Source organism: Hemitrygon akajei, chromosome 23, assembly GCF_048418815.1.
Source record: "Hemitrygon akajei chromosome 23, sHemAka1.3, whole genome shotgun sequence".
Lineage (NCBI taxonomy): Eukaryota > Metazoa > Chordata > Chondrichthyes > Myliobatiformes > Dasyatidae > Hemitrygon > Hemitrygon akajei.
Genome location: NC_133146.1, coordinates 12,853,418 through 12,881,321, shown reverse-complemented (window position 1 = coordinate 12,881,321; position 27,904 = coordinate 12,853,418). Strand labels below are relative to the sequence as shown.

Here is a 27,904-nt window from a genome sequence, read left to right as displayed (position 1 = left end):
CCCAGTCTGTATCATGGTGCCAGAGATACATAAATTTCGTTCCACTCCAGCACCAATACTTGCACTTCTCTCGATGGGGGGGGGAATCGATGACTGAAATGTCTGTTACATCACCTCACATTACAGACAGTGCTGAGGTAATGTTCAATATAGTCATTTCCAACCCTGTTGATATATAACACTCAACACAACTATAAATAACCTGAGAGCTGGTTGGATAAGGAACTTATTGAGGATTTTAATTGTTCTTCATTGAAAGGCTGAAGGATTGATCAACAACATAGTTATGATAGCAATCGCGTAAATTCTCAAGACATGATGAATAAAATTATTAAAATGGAGAACCACATAAAAGCACGTTAGGAACATACACACAGGAACAGGCAATGTTGTGCAGAAACAGCTAAAAAGTATATCAACAAAACCCAATCTCCCCTACCTACACAATGTCCATCTTCCTCATATTCACATGCCTATCCAAACAGCTCTCAACTGAATAAGTACTTTGCATCAGTTTTCAATGTGGTAGACACCAGCGGTATGACAGAAGTTCCAAGTGTCTGGGGTCATGATGCGTGTGAAGTTACCATTTCTAGAGAGAAGGGTCTTGGGCAACTGAAAGGTCTGAGGGTAGATAAGACACCTGGAAGAGGTGGTGTACACCCCAGGGTTCTGAAAGTGGTGGCTGAAGCAACTGTAGAGGTATTAGTGATGATCTTTCAAGAGTCACTAGATTCTGGAATGGTTTCAGAAGACTGGAAAATTGAAAATGTCACTCCACTCTTCAAGAAGGGAGAAAGACAGAAGAAAGGAAATTATAGGCCAGTTAGTCTGACATCAATGTTTGGGAAGAGGTTGGAGTCAATTGTTAAGGATGTGGTTTTGGGGTACTTGGAGGCACATAATAGGCCACTGTCAGCATGGTTTCCTTAAGGGAAAACCTTGCCTGACAAATCTATTGGAATTCTCTGAAGAAATAACAAGTAGGATAGACAAAGGAGAATCAGTTTATGTTGTATACTTGGATTTTCAGAAGCCCTTTGACAAGATGCCACACGAGGCTGCTTAATAGCTACGAGCCCATGGTATTACAGGAAGTATACTAGCATGGATAAAACAGTGACCGATTGGCAACAGGCAAAGAGCGGGAATAAAGGGAGCCTTTTCCAGTTAGCTGCTTGTGACTACTGATGTGTCACAGGGGTCTGTGTTGGGATAGCTACTTTTTACATTATATGTCAATGACTTGGATGGCGGAATTGATGGCTTTGTGGCAAAGTTTACAGACAAGACAAGGATAGTTAGAGGAGCAGGTAGCTTTCAGGAAGTAGAAGGATTTAGACAGAATAGAGGAATGGGCAAAGAAGAGGCAGATAGAATACAGTTTGGCAAGTGTATGGTCATGCACTTTGGTAGAAGAAAAGAGTAGACTATTTTCTAAATGGAGAGAAAATTCAAAAATCTGAGGTGCAAAGGGACTTGGCAGCCCTAGTGCAGGATTCCCTAAAGGTTAATTTGCAGGTTGAGTTGGTGGTGAGGAAGGCAAATGGGATGTTTGCATTCATTTCAAGAAGACCAGAATATAAAGGCAAGGATGTAGGGTTGAGGCCTTATGAAGCACTGATAAGGCTTCACTTGGAGGATTGTGAACAGTCCTTGTCCCCTTATCTCAGAAGGGATGTGCTGACAGTGGAGAGGATTCAAAGAAAGCTCAAAAAATGATTCCAGGATTGAATAGTTTATCAAATGAAGAAGGTTTGATGGCCCTGGGCCTTTACTCACTGGAATTCAGAAAAATGATGGTTGACCTCATTGAAATAAGATAGATTCTGAGAGGGCATGAAGGGATATGGGGAGAAGGCAGGAGGTTGGGACTAAGAGGAGAATTAGATCAGCCATGATGAAGTGGCAGAGCAAAATGGCCTAGTTCTGCTATCTTACATCTTATGACCTAACCAGACCTCTATAAAGTTGCAAGGGCACCAACCAAATGCAGTGTTAGATATTACAGGGCTGATCAATTTGTGTCTGGATGTAGAAAATACTAGATCAGGTACAAATTGACCTGAAACTACAAAGTAACAAATTCCATTGATATAGCACCTTTAATATAACACAAGAGAAGGTCCAGCACAAAAAAATGCATATCAATTGCCATATTCTTGGACAGAGTAGTAGAAGAGTTAAGTAGGGACTTTGAATGAGAAATTGAGCAGCAAGTTAGGGGTGTGGTGGAAACACCAGGCCTCAGGTTTGGGTTGGTGAAGACAAGGGGATAAAAGCACAGAGAGTTGAGAGTTCAACTCTACCACCATTCTGTAAGGAGTCTCTGTATGCCCTCCCCATGGAGTGTCTTCCAATTCCTCCCACAGTCTAAAGATACACCAGTTAGGTTATTTGGTCGTTGTAAATTGTCCCGCTATTAGGTTATGGCAATCCAGTTTGTCAGGGGTTGCTGGGTCAGCATGGCTTGAAGGGCCAGAAGGCCTTCCTCCATGCTGTGTCAACAAATAAATAAGCATGTCCATAAGTAAATACATAAATAAAATGAACAAAAATAAATGCTGAGCACCTCAGCTTGGGTTTTGATTGTCAACGTCTCTGCCTTTGGACAGGGGCAGCACAGTAGCATTGCAGCTTGTGCCGTGCTTTACAGTACCAGTAATTTGAGTTTGGTTCCTGCCACTGTTTGTAAGGGGTTTGCACGCTCTCCCCGTGACCACCCGAGTTTCCTCCCACATTACAAAAAGCGACGTATGGGTTACGGTGAGCTGTGGGCATCGTACGGTGGCGCTGGATATATGGCGATGCGGGCTGCCCCAGCACATCCTCAGACTGCGTTGGTCGTTGATGCAAACGATAGATTTCACTGTATGAATCGATGCTTTGATGTAAGTGTGACAAATAAAGCTATTCTTGATAATGACTGAATTCAGTTTCAGCAAGGGCGGACCACGTTTTAATTGCAGGTTCATGCAGATCTCTCCTGACGTTGTGATCACAATGCAGGCATACTCAAGAAGCCAGTGTTGGAGGAATGAAGATAACCCAAAGGGTTAAAAAAGCTGAAACTCACAGGGAGGGGGCAAGGCCATGGGTGGGATCGGAAAACAAGGAAAAGAATTTTAAAGCAAGGCATTCGAGAACATCAGTGAGGGAAGCTGCGCTTGACTGCACACCACAAATGTGCACCAAGGCAGACGGAAAGGTGTGGCTAAAGATCTTTAAAACTTAGCTTTATTTGTCACATTGAACCACGGAGTGAAGTGTCAATGACCAACACGGTCTGAGGATGTGCTTGAGCCAGCCTGCAAGTGCCACCATAGCTCGCCCACAACTTAACCTGTCCAGCTCATTTTTGGAACGTGGGAAGAAACTGGAGCATCCAACAGAAATGTATGAACAGACATGGTCATGGCGAGAATGTATAAACTCCTTATAGAGAGTGGCAGGTATTGAACCTGGGTCACCGGCACTGTAATAGTGTTAGGCTAACCTCTATGCTACTGTGCCTGTGCTTACACTCAGGCAGGAGAAAGAACAGCAATTCCATAGCACTTTTTGTGGACTCCAGCACTTTACAACCACATGCAATCACAGATGTAATGTAGGAAACACAGGGTGCAATTTACGAACATTGAATTAAAGGTTCAACGTTCTGTGTAAGTGGTGATGGGAAGAAGGTTCAGAACTAACCAAGAATCTTCACCTCACTACAGTGGTATGGGACTGCCTTCATCCACCTGACTGCCTCAGTTTAATATTTTGTCCATTGCAGATGGAACTTAATGAAGACAAGTGTGAAGTGTTGCATTTTGGGAGGGCAAACCAGGGTAGGCTTACACAGTGAATGTTAGAGCTCTGAGTTGTAGTCGAACAAAGGGATCTGGGAGTGCAGATTCATAATGCTTAGGAAGAGGTAGATAGGGTAGAAAAGAGTTTTTGGCAATTTTGCCTTCATTAATCAGCGTTTTTTTTTTGAGTACAAGAATTGTGAAATTACGTTGAAGTTGTACAAGAACTTGGTGAGACCGAATTTGGAGTATTGTATGCAGTTCTGATTACCTACCTACAAAAAAGTTATCACTAAGCTTGAAAGAGTGCAGTGAAAATTTTCAAGTATGTTGTTGGGACTCAGGAACTGAATTATAGGAAAAGGCTGAATAGGCTCATTCCCGAGACGGAGGAAGAGGTGTATCTAATTATGAGGAGCATAGATATATAGATGAATCCATGTAGACTTTTTCCCCCATAGGTTGAGTGAGAGTAGAACTAGAATTCATAGGTGCAAGGTGAACTGGCAAATATTTAAGGGGAATCGGAGGGGAAACTTCTTCACTCAGAGGATGGTGAGAGAGTGGAGCAAGCTGCCAGCACACATGGTAGACGCAGGTTCAATACTAACTTTTATGAGAAGTTTAGGTATATGGATGGGAGGGAACTGGAATGATATGGTCTGTGTGCAGGTGGATGGGTCTAGGAGAAATCAGATCGGCATGGACTACTAGAAACTTCGATGGGCCAAAGGAACTGTTACTGTGCTGTAGTACTCTATGGTACTATGATGCACTTCTGACAGTGCTGCACACCCTCAGTGTTATACTGGGATTTAGTGAAGCGTCCAAAACTCTCAAACCTTTGGAGATTGGAGTCACAGACATCACTGATTTGAAAGAAAGATTAGCTTTGTCACATGTACATCGAAACATACTGTGAAATGGGTCATTTTGCGTCAACAACCAACAGTCTGAAGGTGTTCTGGGGCAGCCCACAAGTGGTGCCCTGCTTCCAGAGCCAATGCAGCATGGTCACAACTTCCTAACCCGAATCCGTACGTCTATCAAATGAAACTGGAGCACCCGGCGAAAATCCTCAGGGAGGACGTGCAAACTCCTCACAGGCAGCAGTAGGAACTGAACCACAGTTGTTACCGCTGAAAATTGTTATGTTAGCCGCTCGCTAGCGTGTTGGCTGATGTATCACAGCCCTGAGGCAGTGGGGAGCCTGGACCCCTGAAAACAAGGGCCAGCAACTAGAGAGGCACAATAAAGCACAGCTCTGTGACAGTTTAATCATTTTGATCTCATTTCAGTAAGTCCATATTTCTGCAAAAGTAACAACCACATTCATATTTATTGGTTCGTGGATTGACTGCAAGCCATTAATCAGTGAGGCCACATTGTCTGTATGGAATAAAAGCTCAACTCTGAACAAAAAGGATAAATAAAAATTATCATTGAGTTAAAAAAAGAAACATACTTTTTATAAAATATGTAGATTAAAATAGTGAAGGAACCTAAGTATTCTATAGCACAACTCCAAGAAGGTGCAGTGTTTTAATTCAGCTTCTAAATTTCAATAATTAGTTTTGTCCCAGTGTGGTGCCAAAGTGGCCACAAGTCTAATTTCTCATGCTTCGGAATTGGATTTAAATTAGCATAATTCATTCATATATATTCACCACTAGCAGTAATGAATAGACTGGGCCAAACTGGAAATTGGACTATATTCTCTCTTCAGGATACCTTTCTATTCATTTGATTTGCACAGACTTGAGACATTAATTCACAGTAATGCAGGACGAGGTACAATCCTCATTCTGTGCTGGACAAATTGATCTCAGGCATGACGGTACCTCAATGATCTCAGCCCCCAGGGGAAGATGGTTTGCAAATGTATTTTCCCCCACTGGATTTAAGATTATAAAATAATAAGACAGAGGACCACAATTAGACCATTCGGCCCATCGAGTCTGCGCTGTCATTCCATTATAGCCAATTTATTATCCCTCTCAACCACCATTCTCTTGCCTTCTCCCTGTAGCCTTTGACAACCTTACAAATCAAGAGGCGATTAACCTCTGTTTTAAATATAACCAATAACTTGGCCTCCATAGGCACCTGTGGCAATGAATTCCACAGACTCACTAACTTCTGGCTAAAGAAATTCCCCCTCATCTCTGTTCTAAAGGGATATCCTTCTATTATGAGGTTATGCCTTCTAACCCTAGAGCAGCATGAGGTTTATTCAGAGGACCGTTAACAGCTTCATTTCTGCGGGAAGTCAGATCTTAAAAGGTAAATACCCTTCTCTAAAAGCCAGTAGGGTTAGACAACACAGAAACAGGCCTTTCGGCCCAACTCATCCATGCTGACCAAGATGCCTGCCTGAGCTTGGCCCATGTCCCTCCTTGTTTTCATGATCCATGAATGTGTCCAAATGGCTTTTAAATGTTATTATTGTACCTGCCTCAGGCAACTTGCTCCCATTACCCACAAACCTGTATGAAGTGGCCCCTCATGTCCTCCTTCAATTTCTCCTTCTTACTTAAACCTACGCCTCTAAGTTTTAGACTCCTCTACAAGGGGTGATTGATAAGTCTGTGGCCTAAGGTAGAAGGAGTCAATTTTAGAAAACCTAGCACATTTATTTTTCCTACATTTACACACTTAGTCCAGCGGTCATGGAGCAAACGGATCCCTTCTCTGTAGAAGTCGACATCTTAGACCTCCAGAAGTGGTCCACAGCAGGGGTGATCGATAAGTTTGTGACCTAAAGTAGAAGGAGATGAGGAGAAACGTCAAACTTTCTACATTTTCACGCAGAGCTGAACTGCACGTGCATGTAACGAGAGCTGTATAACTCACCTCCTTCTACCTTAGGCCACAAACTTATCAATCACCCCTGCTGTGGACCCCCTGGAGGTCCAAGACGCTCTCGTTACATGCACGTGCAGTTCAACTCTTTGAGTGATAATGCAGAAAGTTTCAAGTTAATAACTCATCTCCTTCTACCTTAGGCCACAAACTTATCAAACCTGCTGTGGACCACTTCTACAACAAAGGGATCTGAATACACCACAACCACTGGACTAACTTTGCACATGTAGGAAGGGACTATGTTGAAAAATACATGCGCCAGGTTTTCTAAAACTGACCCCTTCTAACTTAGACCACAAACTTATCAATCACCCCTCGTACATTTGGGAAAAAAGAGACCAACCTTACGTGTGTCTCTCATGATTTCAATAAACTTCTAGAAGGTCACCCCTCAGCCTCCTTGGCTTGAGGGAAAACATGTTAATGAAAACAGAATTTGACAGCTTTCATTGCTCCCATTCTCTATTACTTCATGAGATTAATTTAAATTTCTCAGCTCCCGCACTGGGAAGCGTGCTTGTTTTTTCAGATCAATTAATTAATACCACCACGATGCTATTGTGGCCTTGTGTACTCATGCTTCCTACTGTTTAATGCGAGGCAGGATGAGGAGGTCAGACACTGCTGGGTGCTATGGGTCACTGAACATCACTCTCACCAGCCAGAAAGTTACAGGATTAAGGAGCACTCCAGAGACATGAACAACAGGACAAGTTGACAGTACTGAGGGAGGTCAGCGGAACTGGAATTCAGAGATCCCAATCCGCTCATTCACATCAACATAAAAGATACCACGACACTCACTACTTCACAGAAAACCACGTGAGCTCTCCCTGATAGCCTGAGTAATATTTAGCCCTGAACCAACATTGCTAATAAGGATGGAATTGGTCATTTTTCGTCAGTATTTGTAGCATTTTGTTACATGTAAAGCTGTTGTTTTAAAATATTGACTAAATTAGAAAAGAACTGCATTAATTGTAAAATACTCTGTAAATCCTAACCGGGGTGGGGGGAGAGAAACCAGAATTCCCGGGGAAAACCCACCCATTGCATGGGGAAGACGTACCCAGTCTCCTTACAGGAGACGCTGGGACTGAACTCTAAACTCCGACTCCCTAAGCTGTCCTTGCTTCATGCTAACCACTACACCAATGAGACTCCCATTTGAAAACTCAATCATTGACTGTCAGTAAATGTAACAGCCTTGAAAGTGGATGTGTAGAAAGACCTGTGAACCACATTTCCTATCATTCAATGAGACAGATGCCACCACATCTCTACATCAAATCCAGGGTTGATTCCAGATGATTGATACAGTCGGCCCTCCTTATCCGCGGGGGATTAGTTCTGAGACCCCCCCGCAGATACCAAAAATCGCGGATGCTCAAGTCCCTTATTTAACCTGAATCAGTACGGTGGTCTTTAGGACCCAGCGGAACCCCGGATTTTATTCAACATGTTCAGAGCGGTGGGCATTAGGACCCGGCGTAGCTCTGAATCCGCGGTATTTCTGTTCACGAAAATAATCATGATCGCGATTGAAAATAAGGTGAAAATAATAAAGCGATTGGAAAAAGGTGAAACGCCATCAGCCATTGGAAAAGCGTTAGGCTACAGTCGGTCAATGATCGGAACAATTTTAATGGAGCATGTGAAAGGCCCTGCCCCGATGAAAGCTACGATTATTACTAAGCAATGCAGTGGTTTAATTATTGGGTTTTGGGTTTTTGATCCTCCACATCAACCCAGCACGGTGGAGAGCGCACTCGATAGCGATCTGTCACTAGATCGAACTCAGGAACTTCCCGAGCCTGGCGCTGAAACATACATTCTTAAGTGTTTTCTATGCATAGAAAGGTAAAATATATACTATATACAAATGCAAACATCTAACTGACGCTAAATAATACCGGATGTACCTGATCCATGTTAACCCACGCACATCCTCCTGTATACTTGTTCACCCTGTACACATCGGACTTCCAATATAACTCGGAGTCCTGTCATGTGCAGAAGTTCGCTGATGACACGGCCATAGTGGGGTGTGTCAGGAATGGACAGGAGGAGGAATATAGGAAACTGATACAGGACTTTGTGATATGGTGCAACTCAAACTACCTGCGTCTCAATATCACCAAGACCAAGGAGATGGTGGTGGACTTTAGGAGATCTAGACCTCATATGGAGCCAGTGATCATTAATGGAGAATGTGTGGAGCAGGTTAAGACCTACAAGTATCTGGGAGTACAGTTAGACGAGAAGCTAGACTGGACTGCCAACACAGATGCCTTGTGCAGGAAGGCACAGAGTCGACTGTACTTCCTTAGAAGGTTGGCGTCATTCAATGTCTGTAGTGAGATGCTGAAGATGTTCTATAGGTCAGTTGTGGAGAGCGCCCTCTTCTTCGTGGTGGCGTGTTGGGGAGGAAGCATTAAGAAGAGGGACGCCTCACGTCTTAATAAGCTGGTAAGGAAGGCGGGCTCTGTCGTGGGCAAAGTACTGGAGAGTTTAACATCGGTAGCTGAGCGAAGGGCGCTGAGTAGGCTACGGTCAATTATGGAAAACTCTGAACATCCTCTACATAGCACCATCCAGAGACAGAGAAGCAGTTTCAGCGACAGGTTACTATCGATGCAATGCTCCTCAGACAGGATGAAGAGGTCAATACTCCCCAATGCCATTAGGCTTTACAATTCAACCGCCAGGACTTAAGAACTTTTTAAAAGCTATTATTAATGCTTTTTGAGATAGTGATTTAGATGCATATCATATTTTTTACTGAGTTAAGTATTGTATGTAATTAGTTTTGCTACAACAAGTGTATGGGACATTGGAAAAAAGTTGAATTTCCCCATGGGGATGAATAAAGTATCTATCTATCTACTTTAAATCATCTCTAGATTACTTATAACAGCTAATACAATATAAATGCTATGTAAAATAGTTGTTATACTGCATTGTTTAGGGAATAATGACAAGAAAAAAAGTCTGTACGTGCTCAAACAACAAGTGCTGGAAGAGCACTTCCAGGTTTTCGTAATTCACGGTTGGTTGAATTTGCGGATAAGGAGGGCCGACTGTACTTCCAATTCCTTCTCTTTCCTTTCCTCGATTGATAGCTGCATCACCTCGTGGAGCCCACTACCCTAGGGACCCACCACGGGCAGTGAGGGTCTTTTGTCTCCACATCAGAAGGAAGATTGACCTATCAATCTATCTATTTAAGGATACAGAGACTCCTTACAGAACAGCACCGGAATTGAACTGCAAACTCCGGAACACCCTGAGCTGTAATAGTGTCACGCTAACTGCTACACTACCGTGGCGCCGAACATGAATTCCACATTCTAGTCGATGCCTGGCTTAACAAGCCAAGAATAAATTCAAGATTCAGGATTCATTTATGATCAAAGAATGGACAAATTTTACAACCTTGAGATTTGCTTGCTCACAAGTAGCAACAAAGCAAGAAACCCAAAAGAACCCAATTAAAGAAAAAAAATACAAAATAAAAGGCCAACACTTGATGTGCAAGAGAAAAAAGAATTACACAAACAATTGAAGCAGACAACAGCATTCTGAACCAAAACTGAGTCCTCAGATCTGAATCCCGGAGCATCCTGGCGTAGGCCCAAAGCCTCACTTATCAGTTTATCATTTTAGCGGGCACAGAGCACAGCAGCCAGGGTAGTCTTTATAGCCTAAGCGCCATGGAGAGAGGAGTGACCATCGCGGAGAGCAAGCAAAATTGGCTCTCGCCTCTGAGCTGCACCGGCATTTAAAATTGTCTAAGCAGCACACTGTACCTCGCAGTAGGACCCAGCTGCAGCGAAAGGTTTGGGGCCTAGATCACACCACCCTGCGACCCACTCCGGGCCCAGACTACGTTGCCCAGCTCGAAGCTGCTCTCAAGCGCTTCAGATCAGCTCGATGCCCAGAGGGATACAATCTCTCACGCGGGCCAGTTGAATATACAGCATTAGTACATTGTTTTTGGGGCATGTTGGTGGAAAGACCTGTGATTAATATGCATCCCTAACTACCTCGACAAGGTGGTGGTGAGCAATCTCCCTGTATAATACCGAGCTTCTGGTGACCATACTGCCAAAAGAAAAGAAACAGCGAAAAGGACAGCAAGACACTGCAAAACCAGGATTGCGTGCAGTCTGGAGAGAAACCTGCAGAAAGTGGTACTCCCTTGCACACTAGCACTTGTCCTTCTTGGCAGCAGAGTTTGAGTGTTGAAGGTGCTCACAATGAGAACCAGCAGGGCCTCTTGCAGATGGTGCCTAATGTGCATTTGTACCAACAGGAATATTTAGAATAGTAAACACAAAGTGCACTGCAGATGCTGTGGTCAAAGCAACGTGTACAACACGCTGGAGGAACTCGGCAGGTCGGGCAGCATCCGTGGAAAATATCCGTAGAATAGTGATGGTGGGCCAGTCAAGGAGACTGTGTCACCTTGGATGGTGCTGAACGTCGAGTTTTGCTGGAGCTGTAATCATCCAGCTAAGTGGACAGTTTTCCATCGCCTTCCAGATGTGCCTTAGGGATGTTGGAAAGACTTTTGGAGCGGGACTAGGATAGTTACTTGTTGAAGGATATCCAACCTCTGAACTGTTCTTGAAACCACAGTATTTACAATGTGCTTCTTTATAATTATACAACTTATATAACCAGAACACTGGTTTGAAATAACAAGTACAGTTTATCAAGAACTGTGTTAATGCGTCAGTTAAATTAATCCTTACTAAGATGGTGGAGTCCATGTACTGGAGGCATGAGCATAAGAATTTACACCAACATTTCCAGTGCTAATGTCACAAGGTCAGAGTTTCTATCGGGGGCAAGAACACTGTGCTCTACAGTTTTCCCTGACAGCAAAGCAGGCAACAGTTATAACACCAACAATCTGCTGGAGGAACTCAGCGGGTTGAGGAGCATCTGAGAATTACACTGGACAAAGATTTTGCTTCCTGAATATCTTCGGGTGTACTTTTTGGATTTTGGGCTGCTGATCATGAAAATCACCATGAAATTTCCCTATCACGCACCATTTTTTGAAATTGTCTACATTTGTTATTTCAATTCATAAAAATTCAAGTCAGAGTAACAGATGCCAAGATTAAGGAAGGCATTTTTGTTGGTCTACAAACCAAATAGGTCATTAATGAAAGGCAATACGAAAAACGTCTGGTGGGACTGGAGAAAATTACATGGAAGGCATTCAAGGATGTTGATGAAAATTTTCTTGGCAACTACGGAGCACCAAGCTACCAAACCATGAAGTGCAACGAGTCACTAAAGATTCATTTTCTGCATTCCAATTTAGACTTCTTCCCTGCAAATCTTGGCGCTGTCAGTGACAAGTATAGTGAAAGGTTTCACCAGGACATTGCGGTCATGGAAAAACATTATCAGAGCAACTGGAATCCATCAGTGCTAGCTGATTATTGTTGGACACTTAAGCGAATAGCCTCAAATATTGAGTACAAACTAAAATCGACAAAACGTTTTTAGCTTAGTTGAATTATTGCAAAGCGTCAGCACCGTTATGCAATTAAACGCATTATATTCAATGAAAGTTAATTTTGTTTCGCCAAATTACCATGTGATACAAGTAGTCTGAAATTAAATTTGGTTCAGCTTCAAGTGGTCTATCATAACCACTTAAAACTTTCTGAAGAAGCAACACTTTCGAAAAAAATCTGTAAACAAACATGAGAACACCTGCAGACGCTGGAAATCCAGAGCAACACACATAAAATGCTGGAGGAACTCAGCAGGTCAGGCAGCATCCATGGAAAGAGTAAACAGTTGACATTTTGGGCTAAGACCCTTCTTCAGGACTGTTGTCCAGTGTTATCGATGTTTTAGTCCCTGTATTTGGGCAGGGTTTCAACCTAAACCATCAAGGGTTCCCTTCCTCCCACAGATGCTGCTTAACCTACTGAGTTCTTTAGCAGATTGTATGTTGCTCCAAATTCCGGCATCAGCAGTCTTCAAAGAACTGCTGGACTCTGAAGAGTCAAACACACGAATGCAAAGTGCCAGAGGCAGCTCCACATCAACAAGCACACAGCAGGCTATTTTCTCAGCTCTACAATGGTACAGGATCACTAACACCTCAGACTGAAGGAGATTTTTAGATAGCCAACCTGCACTCATGAGACATTTAACCAAGGGACTGCCCTCCATTTCTGAAGGAGTTGTACAGCATAGGCCCTTCAGCCCACCACTGCTATGCCAGCCATCGTAAACCCATACTAACCCCATTTGCCTATATAAATTCTATATCCTTTTACAGCTTGCTCATTCAAGCACCTATAAACATGTCTCTTAAATGTTGTTTCTATTCCTTGCATTCAAATAGCATCCTGAATCAAAAATCCCCCCATTCAAGCCTTGCCATCTTCTTGCAACTATCATCGGGCAGGAGGCTCAGGCACCTGAAGTCCCACACCACTAGATTCAGAAACAGCTACTCCCTCCATTTCAACTATATGGTTCTTGAACACAAGAACATTAGAAATAGGAGCAGGAGTCAGCCATCTTGCCCGTCGAGCCTGCTCCACCATTCAATAAGATCATGGCTGATCTGGCCATGGGCTCATCCTCCCCTACCTGCCTTTTCCCTTTAACTGTTAGTTCTCCTCTTTGCAGAAATCTATCCAACCTCATCTTGAATATATTTACTTCTATCCAACCTTGACTTAAATACATTTACTGTACAACAGTTTAACACTCTGACAGACTTTGCACTAAAATGGACGTGGTTTTGTCTTACTTGCGCTCTCTGTTGCTGTTTCTCTGTGAATGCTGCTCATTTTCTGCGATCTGCCTGGCTGCTGCTGCAAGCAAGTTTCTCACTGCAACTGTGCGTACACGCACTTGCATACGTGACGATAAACTCAAATTTCTACTGAAAACACTCGGCTGCTCTGGGATCGGAACTCGTTTCACAACGAAATGTGACACTCCATGGTACTACTTTGTAGAGCAGGAGAGTCCTTCAGTCTGTCCGAAAGGCAGACTGGCTGCTACCTTTCGGTAATAACTGAGAATACGCTTCATTAACAGCTCACCGTCAAGCTAGAGACAGTCTGAGGATCACCCTTGGGTACTTGCTGCAATGAGAGAAGCTTGGGGAGCAAATAGGTGGACCTAGGCAAGCCTTCGAGTGCAGATCTATCAAGATAAATGAGACCTTTAGTGGTGCAGATTCGAGAAGCTGCGGTCATTCAGGAGATTACAAAGAGACACGATGGAGGTTTTAGACAGAGCTGACAGAAAAAGATACTGCCTGAGCCGCAAGGGTCATGACTAGTATTGGTTTCTTGTCACGTGTACCAACTTTCAGTGAAAAGCTTCTCTTGCAGGCTGTTCATACACAGTGCATTGAGGTAGAATAAAGTCCGTGTGGGTAACTGATAATGTGCAAGATATAACAAGGTAGGTTAAGAGGCCAAGAGTTCATCTTATCGTACAAGAGGTCCAGTCAAGAGTCTGATAACTGATATAGAAGCTGTCCTTGAGCCCATGCTTTCAGACTTTTGAATCTTCTGCCTGTTGGGAGAGGGCAGATGAGAGGATGTCAGCAGTGGGTGGGCTCATTGATTAGGCTGACTGCTTACTGAGGCAGCAAGAAATATGCAGAGTCCACGGAGGGAGGCTGGGTTCTGTGATGTGCTGAGCTGCGTCCACAACTCTCTGCAGTTTCTCACAACCACAGGAAGAGCAGCTGCCATACCACGTCGTTATGCATCTGGACAGAATGCTTTCTATGAAATGGAAATGATTAATACAAGTGATAGTTGGGAAAAAGAGAAATTCAGCAAGTGTTTGGGGTCTGGGATAATCTGCTCGGGTGGCAATGGAGGTAGTTAGATCGTAATCACAAAAGAGATCTGTACGCTTCTGAAAGAAACACATTGGGAGGCTATAGGGTAAGGAAGTGGGATGAGGCCAAATTTGGAGTATTGTGTACAGTTCTGGTCACCAAATTATAGGAAAGATGTCAACAAAATAGAGAGAGAGTACAGAAAAGATTTACCAGAATGTTACCTGGGTTTCAGCACCTAAGTTACAGGGAAAGGTTGAACAAGTTAGGTCTTTATTCTTTGGAGCGTAGAAGGTTGAGGGGGTACTTGATAGAGGTATTTAAAATTATGAGGGAGATGGATAGAGTTGACGTGGATAGGCTTTTTCCATTGAGAGTAGGGGAGATTCAAACAAGAGGACATGAGTTGTGAGTTAGGGGCAAAGGTTTAGGGGTAACACAAGGGGGAACTTCTTTACTCAGAGAGTGGTAGCTGTGTGGAACGAGCTGCCAGTAGAAGTGGTAGAGGCAGGTTCGATATTGTCACTTAAAAAAAATTGGATAGGCATATGGACAGGAAAGGAATGGAGGGTTATGGTCTGAGTGCAGGTCGGTGGAACTAGGTGAGAGTAAGCGTTCGGCACGGACTAGAAGGGTCGAGATGGCCTGTTTCTGTGCTATAATTGTTATATGGTTATATGAGTTGCATTGGCCCTACATGGAGTCGATATAGACTCAGGTCCATATCACCTATATGGCCTCACTCTACAAACTGTGAGCTTCACTGACTCAACACACACCGCCATGTGCACTCTGCATCAGCACCACATCTGCACCCAAGCCCCTTGCACATGGCCTTTCAACAGGTAACACAGAACATGGGTGCTTCCTTATTCCTCATTAGGGAGAAGAATCCTGTGCTCTCGAGTTCCGCTGTTACCAAAGCAGGAAACCGGTCTCCACAGACTGCAGCAAGCAAATGCAGAGTCAAGCACTCTTGAATGCGAAGTCTGTGGGCCAGCTCCATGTTGAGAAGCACACAGCAGGAGACTTTCACATCTTCACAATGCCACTGGTTCACTCACACCTCAGACTGAAGGACATCCTTACAGCGAATCTGTACCAATAAGGATTGCATTCCTTCAAACGGTGGACCAAACAATCTGAATCCTGACCAAAACAAACTGCGGCCCTAATACTTGTCATTATTAATGAGAGTTATCCAATCGTGCATTTCTCTCCTGCCAGGAGTACTGCTCAACAAGCTCAGAATACAACTCAGACAAAACATACAACAGAAGATTTCGATACTTACCTAACACAGCACAGACCAGAGGGCGAGAAGGAAGGTTCTTATCGGCAGCTTTCTTTCTGTGTCTCATGGGCTATAATGTAATTGAGAAGAATGGATCAATTTTAACATAAATTAAACCATCAGTCCTTTTGGGAGACAACTCCAGCACTGCCTCCTTACAATGGTGGAACCCTATTCCACTTCGCCCCAGTTAAACTAATTAAGTAATTTGTGATGCTCCAAAAACAGCACTGGCCAATTGAATATCAAGAGCATCATCTGCCAGAAACACTCAGTATTTGTATTGGATCTAGAAAGGGAACTGCGACTCTGTGTGAGTCACTAATTATTGCTCTAGTAGGATGAAGATTCAATCATTAATTAATATTAATAATTAATAAGTCAGTGGTGGGAAAGATGTTGGAGTCAATTATAAAAGAGGAAATTACAACACATTTGGATAGCAGTAGAAGGATCAGTCCGAGTCAGCATGGATTTATGAAGGGAAAATCATGCTTGACTAATCTTCTGGAGTTTTTTGAGGATGTAACAATGAAAATGGACAAGGGAGAGCCAGTGGATGTAGTGTACCTGGACTTCCAGAAAGCTTTTGATAAAGTCCCACATAGGAGATTAGTGGGCAAAATTAGGGCACATGGTATTGGGGGCAGAGTACTGACATGGATTGAAAATTGGCTGGCTGACAGGAAACAAAGAGTAGTGATTAACGGGTCCCTTTCGGAATGGCAGGCTGTGACCAGTGGGGTACCACAAGGTTCGGTGCTGGGACCGTAGCTGTTTACAATATACATTAATGATTTAGATGAAGGGATTAAAAGTAACATTAGCAAATTTGCTGATGACACAAAGCTGGGTGGCAGTGTGAAATATCAGGAGGATGTTATGAGAATGCAGGGTGACTTGGACAGGTTGGGTGAGTGGGCAGATGTATGGCAGATGCAGTTTAATGTGGATAAGTGTGAGGTTATCCACTTTGGTGGCAAGAACAGGAAGGCAGATTACTATCTAAATGGAGTCAAGTTAGGAAAAGGGGAAGCACAACGAGATCTAGGTGTTCTTGTACATCAGTCAATGAAAGCAAGCTTGCAGGTACAGCAGGCAGTGAAGAAAGCTAATGGCATGCTGGCTTTTATAACAAGAGGAATTGAGTATAGGAGTAAAGAGGTCCTTCTGCAGCTGTACAGGGCCCTGGTGAGACCCCACCTGGAGTATTGTGTGCAGTGTTGGTCTCCAAATTTGAGGAAGGACATTCTTGCTATTGAGGGAGTACAGCGTAGGTTCACAAGGTTAATTCCCGGAGTGGCGGGACTGTCATATGTTGAAAGATTGGAGCGACTGGGCTTGTATACACTGGAATTTAGAAGGATGGGAGGGGATCTGATTGAAACATATAAGATTATTAAGGGATTGGACACACTGGAGGCAGGAAGCATGTTCCCACTGATGGGTGAGTCCAGAACTAGAGGCACAGTTTAAGAATAAGGGGTAGGCCATTTAGAACAGAGATGCGGAAAAACTTTTTCACCCAGAGAGTGGTGGATATGTGGAATGCTCTGCCCCAGAAGGCAGTGGAGGCCAAGTCTCTGGATGCATTCAAGAGAGAGTTAGATAGAGCTCTTATAGATAGCGGGGTCAAGGGATATGGGGAGAGGGCAGGAACGGGGTACTGATTGTGTATGATCAGCCACGATCACAGAGCATGGCAGTGCTGGCTAGAAGGGCCGAATGGCCTACTCCTGCACCTACTGTCTATTGTCTATTAATACCTTCTCCACTCTCAGAGGTCTAAATGAATATTCTCAATCATTCTTGGGGCCACTTCCAGCTTTCCTTGCATCTCCCAACAGCAGGCAACTTGCAACAAGAATTCCCAAAGGAACCTGACAAGTGCTCGAACCCCAGGTTTTATCCTGATGATGAATTGTTCCCCCACCCCCCAATGTTCCTTGTAGAGTCAACATGTTTTCCAAGTCAAAGGGGCACAAGTATCTCTACTGAGGGAGTGTCCTGTACAGTCCCTAAAGGCTGTTCACCGACATTCTCAGCCCCCAGACTCACCATTCTGTGCAAGTTGACCCGAAAGTTCATGTTGTCATCGTGGAGAAAGGCGTTTGCATACTGATCCTGTAACGACAACCCAAAACACCGACCAGAGCATAGTTAGGAAGAGACAAAGTTGCAGCCTGACGAGGAGTGGTGCAGCAGTTAGAGCTGGCACCTCACAGACCTGGGAAGTAGATTAAATTCTGACCTCCAGTGCAGTCAGCATGGAGTTTACAGTTGTGAACTGCTTTAACTTACTCTTTAGTTTTAGAGGTACAAAACAAGACCATTATACATAGGAGCAGAATAAGGCCATTCAGCCCATCGAGCCTGCTCCACCATTCCATTGTGGCTGATTTATTATCCCTCTAAGCCCATTCTGCTGCCTTCTCTGACCTTTGACGCCCTGATTAATCAAGAACCTACCCCCACTTTAAATGTACCCAATGATTTGGACTGCGTAGCCGTTTCTGACAATGCATTCTATAGATCACCACCCACTGGCTAAAGAAATTTATCCTCATCTTTGTCCTAAATGGACGATCCTCAATTCTAAGGCTATGCCCTCTGGTCCTGGACTCACCCACTGTATGAAACATTCTCTCCATGTCCTTTCAATATTCAACGGGTTTCAAAGAGATTCCCTCCTCGTTCTTCTGCACTCCAGCGAGTGCAGACCCACAGTCATCAAATGTTAAGCCTTTCATTCCTGGGATCATTCTCGTGAACCTTCTCTGGACCCTCTCCAATGCTAGCACATCTTTTCAAAAATAAGGTGCCCAAAGCTGCTCACAAAACCTCATCCTTAATAATAGACTCCAACTGTTTCCAACCAGTGAAGTTAGGCCAACTGGCCCATAATTTCCCTTCTCTCGCCCTCCCTTCTTAAAGAGTGGAGTGACATTTGCAATTTTCCAGTCCAGAACCAATCCAGAATCTAGTGATTCTTGAAAGATGATTACTAATGCCTCCACAATCTCTTTAGCTACCCCTTTCACAATCCTATGGTGTAGTCCATCCGGAGGTGACTTATCTACCTTCAGACCCTTCAGCTTCCCTACCACCTTCTCCTTGATAATAGCAATGACACCCACTTCTGCCCCAACACAATCGTATTCTCACATTCTGCTTTTGCCTTCCACTGTGAAGACTGAGGCAAAACAGTTAAGTTCATCCGCTATTACATTGTTCCCATTACCACCTCTCTAGCATCTCCCTTTTACTCTTTATATATATCTATATATATATATATATATATATATATATATATATATCTACACACACACACACACACACACACACACACACACACACACACACACACACACACACACACACACACAGGTGTTCCCCATTTTTCGAACGTTCGCTTTACGACAGCTCACTGTTACGAAAGACCTACATTAGTACCTGATTTCGCTAACCAAAGAGGATTTCTGCTTTTACGGAAAAAAGACGTTTGCTTTATACATGTATTTACCCCAAGAAAGACTACAATGACTGTGAAGCCTTGTGCGGGCAGTTGTGTGCGCATGCTTGTACGTGCCGATTTTTTTTTTCTCGAAATCGATTTCAGCTCGCTGTCTTCCCAATTTTGATAAGTGAAACTACACCGTACATACAATATTTCTACTTTATATATTTATCATATCATTCCTGCTTTTACTATATGTTCGTGTTATTTTAGGTTTTATGTGTTATTTGGTATGATTTGATAGGTTATTTTCTTTGGGTATGGGAACGCTCAAAAAAATTTCCCATATAAATTAATGGTAATTGCTTGTTTGCTTTACAACATTTCAGCTTACAAATGATTTCATAGGAATGCTCTACATTCGGATAGCAGAGGAAACCTTATGAAAAACTTTTTCTACCCTCTTATATTATTGCCTAGCTTGATATTTAATCTTCTCTCTCTTTATGGTGTTTTTAAGTTATCTACTTAACTTTTAAAAGCTTCACAATCCTCCACCTTCCCACTAATTTTCAATATATTATATTGTTAGCCTTGTTAGCCACGGTTGCCTCCTGCTCCATTTTAGAATACTTTTTCATCTTTGGGATGTATCTTTCCTGTACCTTCTGAATTTTCCCCAGAAATACCAATGTCCCCTTCGAATCATCGTTGGCCAGCTTCTTTCTCATGCCCCTTTACTCCCCTGTAATACCGATACATCCAATTTCAGCTTCTCCTTCTCAAATTACAGATTAATTCCTATCATATTTTGATGACTGCCTCTTAAGGGCTCCTTTACCTTAATCTCCCTAATCAAATCTGAATCGCTGTATAACACCCAATCCAGAATTGGCATTCCCCTAGTGGGTTCAACCATAAGCTGCTCTAAAAAGCCATTTCATAGGCAATCTATAAATTTCCGCTCTTAGGATCAGCACTAAACTGATTTCTACAAATCTACCTGCATGTTGAAATCCCCATTATTATCGCAACATTGCCCTTTTTAGTCCCTCTCTCATTGTAATTTGTAGCCCACATCCAGGCTATTCTTCAGAGGCTTATATAGAAATCTCATCAGGATCTCTTCACCCTTGCAGTTTTCTTAGCTCCACCCACAAGGATTCTACATCTTCCGATCCTCTGTCACCTCTTTCTAAGGATTTTATATCATTTTATACCAACAAAGGCACCCCACTCCTTCTGCCAATCTGTCTGTCTTTCCAATACAACATGCATCCTTGGATGCTAAGCTCCTGCTCCCAACTACAATATTCTTTTGGCCACATGTCAGACACGTGCACCTGTCAATCTCTAACTGATCTGCAAGATCATCGCCCTTATTCCGTATGCTGTATGCATTCAAATAACACACCCCGAGTCCTGTATTCATCACTCTTTTCAGATTTGGCTACCTGTTACACTTCAATTCACCCCACCGACTACAATTTTGCACTATCATCTGCCTGCACTTCCCACAGTCTCACTTATACACTACTTCTAGTTACATACCAACTGCCCTGTCCTCAGCCCTATCTAAGCCACAGAGCCAGAGACACAGTCACTGCAGCTTCCCCGCTTTCCCTGGCAGGGTGTTCCCTCTCTTAACATTCTCCAAAGCAACATACTTATTGAGGGGAACAGCCAGAAGGGTACTCGACACTGGCTCCCTACTCCCTTTCCCACACCTGACAGGCACCAGGTGCCCGCCTCCTGCAGATCAGAGCGACTACCTCCCTGTAGCGCCTGTCTATCGCCCCCTCATTTTCCTGTTTGAGCCAAAGGTCACCGAGGTGCAGCTTCAGTTCCATAACACGATCTCTAAAGAGTTGCAGCACAAAGCACTTCATGCAGATGTAGTTACCATGGAGACTGGAGGTCTCCCGGAGTTCCCACATCTCACACAAAGAACATATCACCACCTCTGGACCTTCTCTCAGGACACTACCTATGGACTAACAGAGAAAAAACTTACTTAGAACGTCAACCTGTTCTCGACTAAGCCTGTTGAGTCAAACTGGCCCACTCTAACACTGTCACACTCCCACAATGACCGCTCGGCCTACACCTTTCTTTTGATTGGCCCTGCACTGTTTCCCATCCACCGAAGGACCAAAAATCACTCAAGCTCTTTTTAAACATCACGGTGTCTCACCAACAAATGGCCTCTCACGCTGATTGCAGCATGCCAAAAGTGGAATGAAGGGGAGATGATGGTGAATACAGGGAAATAAGGGACTGATGGGCTGAATGGCCTCCTGTCCTCTACAGATAGGAATACAGCAATGTGTCACCACAGCAGTGTCAATACTGTGACGTTTTTGAACAGCTAGGATGACACCCTAAAGTAATGTGCGCTGAAACAGCTCTAGGTTGTTGCATCTACATTGTGTTGCTCTAGACCCAGGAGTATGTGATGGGACAGTGTAGAGGGAGCTTCACTCTGTGTCTAACCCGTGCTGTCCCCGTCCTGGGGATGTGTGATGGGACAGTGTAGAGAGAGCTTCACTCTGTGTCTAACCCGTGCTGTCCCTGTCCTGGGAGTGTGTGATGGGACAGTGTAGAGGGAGCTTCACTCTGTATCTAACACGTGCTGTCCCTGTCCTGGGAGTGTGTGATGGGACAGTGTAGAGGGAGCTTCACTCTGTATCTAACCCGTGCTGTCCCTGTCCTGGGAGTGTGTGATGGGACAGTGTAGAGGGAGCTTCACTCTGTATCTAACCCGTGCTGTCACTGTCCTGGGAGTGTGTGATGGGACAGTGTAGAGGGAGCTTCACTCTGTATCTAACCCGTGCTGTCCCTGTCCTGGGAGTGTGTGATGAGAGCACATAAGGAGAACGTTATGTCAGTTATGCACAATGGGACTGCTGCAAGTACCTCAGGATGCTGCAGGAAGTCTGTGAATGCAGTTGTTCATTTGTTACACTCACCTCTGCTATACAGGTGAGTATGATCAGGCAGAGTTTGGCACTGTTCAACCGATGCTCATCTGAAACAAGAATGCATTCATAAATTTGAGAGGGAAATAGAGAACGTGTGCTGATTGTAAATAAGACAATGCAGTGCACTTGTGTAGCGGAAAAGAGAATAGGTCCATAGAATGCATCTAGGACTAATTATTTCCAAAGTTGGATCACTTCTGTAACGTAAGAAATGGTGCAGCAGTCAATCTACACAGCAGACGCCCAGAAACAGTAATGTGATCATTACCCGATTTTGGTGATGTTCCTTAGCTGACGGAGGAGCTCAGCATCAATGCATTGGTTTACCAGTGAGCAATCTTTGCGCCTTTGTTTAATGCCCCACTCACATGTCAGCTGTACTCCCTCAGTACAGAGCTCAGATTCATGCTACTAACTGCTTTATTATTCTCTCATTTACTGAGATACAGTGAAAAGCCTCCTTTTGCATGTAACCTACACATGTACACAGATATAGAGAGCTTAGTGACACGGTATCATAACAAATTTTCCCTCAATGTTAACAAAAGAGCTGGCGTTGACTTAAGGAAGTGGGTGGGGTCTTTGCTTTCAAAGATTCACGTGAAGGGGGCAATTCACATGCTACTGTCTACATCAGCAATGTTAAGGTTGAGCGCTTGACTATAAGAAACTTATTATAGTCAAGATCTCCAGTATCTCTACTTCATCACGATGTTAAAGAAATTTGCATGTCCCCATCGACCCTTACCAATTTTTATCAATGCACCAAAGGAAGCATGCCATCTGAATGCATAGCAGCTTGCTACGGCGCTTGACTATAAGAAACTGCTTGGACACAGCCCAGCACATCATCAAAAGCAGCCCCCACTCCCCATCGACTCTGTCTGTACTTCCTGCTACCTCAGTGAAGCAGCCAACATAATTAATATTCTCTCCTCTAGATGGCAGAAGATACAAACCCTGAAAGCAGGTACCACCAGGCTGAAGGGCAACTTCTATACCATTGTTATCAGACACTTGAATGGATCTCCTGTCTGATAAAGATGGACTCTTAACCTCATGATCTACTTTATTATCTTCAACTTTATAATTTACCCACACTGCACTTTCACCATAGGTTTTACACTTGATTCTACATTATTCTTCCATCTCATTTTACATACCCTCTAGACAGAGATAGCTTAGATATATGGTGTCATGACAACGACTTTTCTCTCAATTATCAATGAAACACAACTGACTTCAGCAAGGGGGTGGTGCAGATGCTCCTGCCTACATCAATGGTGTTGAGGTTAAGAGGTTCAAGATTCTAGAAGTGAACATCACCCATAACCTGTGCTGGTCCAACAGATGCCACAGCCAAGAAGCCTCACCAAAGTCTCTACTTCCGCACGAGACTAAAGTTATTCGGCATAACTCCATCGACGCTTACCAATTTTTATCCGTGCACCACAGAAAGCGTTCTATCTGGAAGGAAGTCGGCTTGGTATGGAAACTGCTCTGCTCATGACTGCAGAGAGTGGTGGATGCAGTTCAACGCACGGAAACCAGCCTCCCCTCCTTGGGCTGTGTTTGCACTTCTTGCTGCCTCAGGAAAGCAGCCAGCATAAGCAAAGACCCCACCCATCCCAGACATTCTCTCTTCTCACCTCTTCTAGCGGGAAGAGGAGCCAAAAGCATGTACCACCAGGATCAAGGGCAGCTTCTATCTCGCTACCAGATTTCTGATTAGCCCTCTTGAATAATAAGGTTGACTCATGGCCTTATAATCTACCTTGTTATGATCTTACACCATTGTTTATCTACAATGCACTTTTTAGCTAGCTTTCACACTTTATTCTGTAGTATTATCATTGTTTTACCATGTTCTACCTCAACGAACTGCGTAATGATTTAATCTGTATGAACAAGTTTTTCCATTGTATCTTGGTACATGAGACAATAATAAACCAATTCCAATACATTAACGCACCAAAATCTGAAGGAACTCAGTGCACGAGGCAGTCTATGAAGGGAAATGTACAGTCAATGTTTCGGGTTGAGACTCTTATCTGAACCCATCTGACTCATCATCCAGACTCTGGCATCTGTAGTCCTCTGAGTCTCCGTAAGTACATCCAGATAGCTTCAGCGGAAAAGTAGAGTCCAGAATGTAGTGTTATGGTTATAGAGAAAGTGCAGTGTAGGTAGATGTGCTGAAATGAAAATTGTATCAAATGGACGTTGTAACAGACTGCAAGGAGAGTTGGTTGGAGGCAGTACCTTAGCATGAGAGCTGTAGATTCAAAGCGTTGTACAGGGGATAGGTAGAAAACGGATTAAAAGCAATGTTAGACCTAGAGCAAAGGAATTAATACTTATAGAGGAGTTAGCATCTAATGGAATACATCATGAAACAAACAAAATCCACTGTAGCTGCATACAAGAAGAGCGATTACCACAGTCCCAGATTAGTCACTGTTAGCTGCAGATAATGGGTCGAGTCTATGGGCTCAAAGTAGCATTTACAATTCATGTCACTTGAGAGAGCACTGCACAAAAACTGGCTGCATTCCAGCAGGACAAAAGCATAAAAGCACAATTATAAGGCGAGGCTGAGCCACCAGCACACATCCGTTATTGTCCTTTACAGCAGTTAGGAGGATGAGGCACTTCGAGTTGTTCAGCCTCTTGCCCTTTCACACACTGTAAACGCATACATCGCTCACTGGGAGATAATAACCAAGCTCGTTTATACTTGAGAGGAAACTGGCAATGGCAAAATGTTAAGCCTACAGACTGTTGCAGTGCTGGAGGACATTGAAATTATTTCAATAACATAGCTTAAAGGGAGAATTAAATAAACACCAGCAATGAACTATCACTTGGGAGTGGGGGAGGATGGAGGTGGCTTGGTGGACCTTTAGCATCAACTCAATGAGCCAAATGGCCTCCCTTTTGTCCTGATGAAGGGTTTCAGCCTGAAACATTGACTGTTTATTCCTCTCCATTAGATGCTGCCTGACCTTTTGAGTTCTTTCAGCATTTCGTGTGTGTTGGTCTAGATTTCTAGTATCTGCAGAATCTCTGGTGTCTCCCCCATGCACAGACTGCTCAGTGCAGACCAAGAACTACACTTCCCAATATACAACATCACCAATATAAATAATTGAAGTAAAGCACATTACAGATTGGGACGCTACGGTTAGCACAACATCTTACATCACTGGCTACAAGATCAGCGTTCGATTTCTGCTGCTATCTTTAAGGAGTTTGCACGTTCCTTCCTGTGATGACACGTGTTTCCTCTGGGTGCTCTGGTTTCCTCCCACATTCCAAAGACGTACGGGGTCGGGGTTAATGAGTTGTGGGCATGCTATGTTAGTGCCAGAAGTATGGCAGCATCAACAGGCTGTCCCCAGTACAACCCCTGATTTGACACAAACGATGCATTTCACTGATTTTTCGATGTATATGTGACAAATAATGCTAATCTTTATCTTCATAGATTGTGAAAGAGAAAAAGGGTCAATGTACATCTTAGCCAACGATTCAGAGTACCTTCAAATTGAGAAATTTGAGGCATAAATGGGGCAATACAAGGTCTAAAAACACAAAATGCTGGCAGAACTCAGCAGGCCAGACAGCATCTATGGGAGGAGGTAGTGACGCCGTTTCGGGCCGAAATGAAGAGTTTCAGCCCGAAACGTCGTCACTACCCCTCCCATAGATGCTGTCTGGCCTGCTGAGTTCTGCCAGCATTTTGTGTTTTTATTTATTTCCAGCACCTGCAGATTCACTCGCGTTGCGATACAAGGTCTAACATGATGGGTTTATTGCGGGTTCATCGAGACACATGTTGGTGCAGTAACCAAGGGAACTTTCAAATATTCAAAGTGCATTTATTATCAAAGTATGTATACAGCAGACAACCCTGAGATTCATCTTCCCACAGACGGCTACAAAACAGAGAAACACCATGGAACCCACTCAAAGAACCAACACGTAAAATAAAGAACAAATCGTGCAAATGGCAAAAACAACAAATGAATATCACAGAATACAAAACACTAAACCACAAAGACATTGAAACAGTCTAGGAATGTTCAATTTAGCTCAGTTCAGACCAAGTTAGTTCAGTTCAGTTTTAGGACTTGGTCCGGGACAGGCTTGCAACCCATTGGCTAATGCCCATCCCTTTCACACAGAACACTACAGCACATTACAGGCCCTTCGGCTCACAATTTTGTACTGATGTTATTATACCCTACTACAAGATCAATCTAACCCTGCCCTCAGACATAATCTTCCATCTTTCTATCATCCAAGTGTCTAACAGTTCCCTAAATGTTTCTAATGTCGCTGCTTGTACCACCACCCCGGCAGAGCATTCCACACAATCACCACTCAGTGTAAAAAATATACCTCTGACACACCCCCTACGTTTTTCTCAAATCACCTTAAAATGATCAAAGTCAAAGTAAATTTGTTATCAATGGTGCTACAAAGTTTGTGAACCCTTTAGAATTTTCTCTATTTATGCATAAATATGTCCTAAAGTATGATCAGATCTTCATGTGTCCTAAAACTAGAATCCAATTAAATAAATAACACAAAAACATTATATTTGTTAATTTATTTATTGAGAAACATTATCTGATATTACATGTATTTGATGGAAAAAGTATGTGAACCTTTGCTTTCAGTAACTGGTGTGACCCCCTTGTACAGCAATAACTTCAACCAAATGTTCCCGGTAACTGTTGATCAGTCCTACACATCGGCTTGGGGGAATTTTACACCATTCCTCCTTAAAAAACTGCTTCAACTCTGGGATGTTGGGGGGCTTCCTTGCATGAACTGCTTGCTTCAGATCCTTCCACAACATTTCTATAGGATTAAGGTCACGACTTTAACTCGGCCATTCCAAAATGTCAAATTTCTTCTGCTTTAGCCATTCTCTGGTAGACTGACTTGTGTGTTCAGGGTCGTTGTCTTGCTGCATGACCCATTTTCTCTTAAGCTTCAGTTCATGGATGGATACCCTGACATTTTCCTGTGGGATTTGCTGGTACAATTCACAATTCAAAGTTCCATCAATGATGGCAAGCCATCCTGGTCCCAAGGCAGCAAAGCAGGTCCAAACCATGACACTGCCATCACCACGTTCACAGACGGGATGAGGTTCTTATGCTGGAATGCAGTGTTCGTCTTTCGCCAGACACAATGCTTCTCATTTAAGCCTATAAGTTCTATTTTGGACTCATCCGTCCACAGAACATTCTTCCAATAGCGTCCTGGCTTATCCACGTGGTCTTTAGCAAACTTTAGAAGGACAGCAATGTTCTTCTTGGAGAGTAGGGGCTTTCTCCTTGCAACCTTGCTATGCACACCATTGTTGATCAGTGTTTGCCTGACAGTAGACTCATGAACACTGACATTAGCTGGTGCAAGAGAGGTCTGTAGCTCCCTGGGTTCTTTTGTAACCTCCTGGAATATTACACACCTTGGAGTGATTTTTGTTGGCCGACCACACTTAGGGAGAGTAACAACTGTGTTGAATTTCCTCCATTTGTACACCATCTGCCTGACTGTGGATTGGTGGAGCCCAAGCTCGTTAGAAATGGTTTTGTATCCTTTTCCAGCCTTGTGAGCATCAACAACTTTTTTTTCCCGAGGTCTTCAGAA

The 27,904-nt window shown here is 43.5% G+C and overlaps 1 protein-coding gene across 1 annotated transcript in view; it reads right to left on the bottom strand.

Annotated features, from left to right (window-relative positions):
• Positions 1–27,904, bottom strand: part of armh3 (armadillo like helical domain containing 3) — a 187,180-nt gene that overhangs the window by 98,454 nt on the left and 60,822 nt on the right. Inside the window, exons 16-18 of the mRNA XM_073026947.1 lie at positions 22,226–22,284; positions 17,858–17,923; positions 15,800–15,869 (exon numbers count right to left, since the gene is read on the bottom strand). Coding sequence (XP_072883048.1) covers positions 15,800–15,869; positions 17,858–17,923; positions 22,226–22,284 — 195 coding nt within the window. The remainder of the gene's footprint in view (positions 1–15,799; positions 15,870–17,857; positions 17,924–22,225; positions 22,285–27,904) is intronic.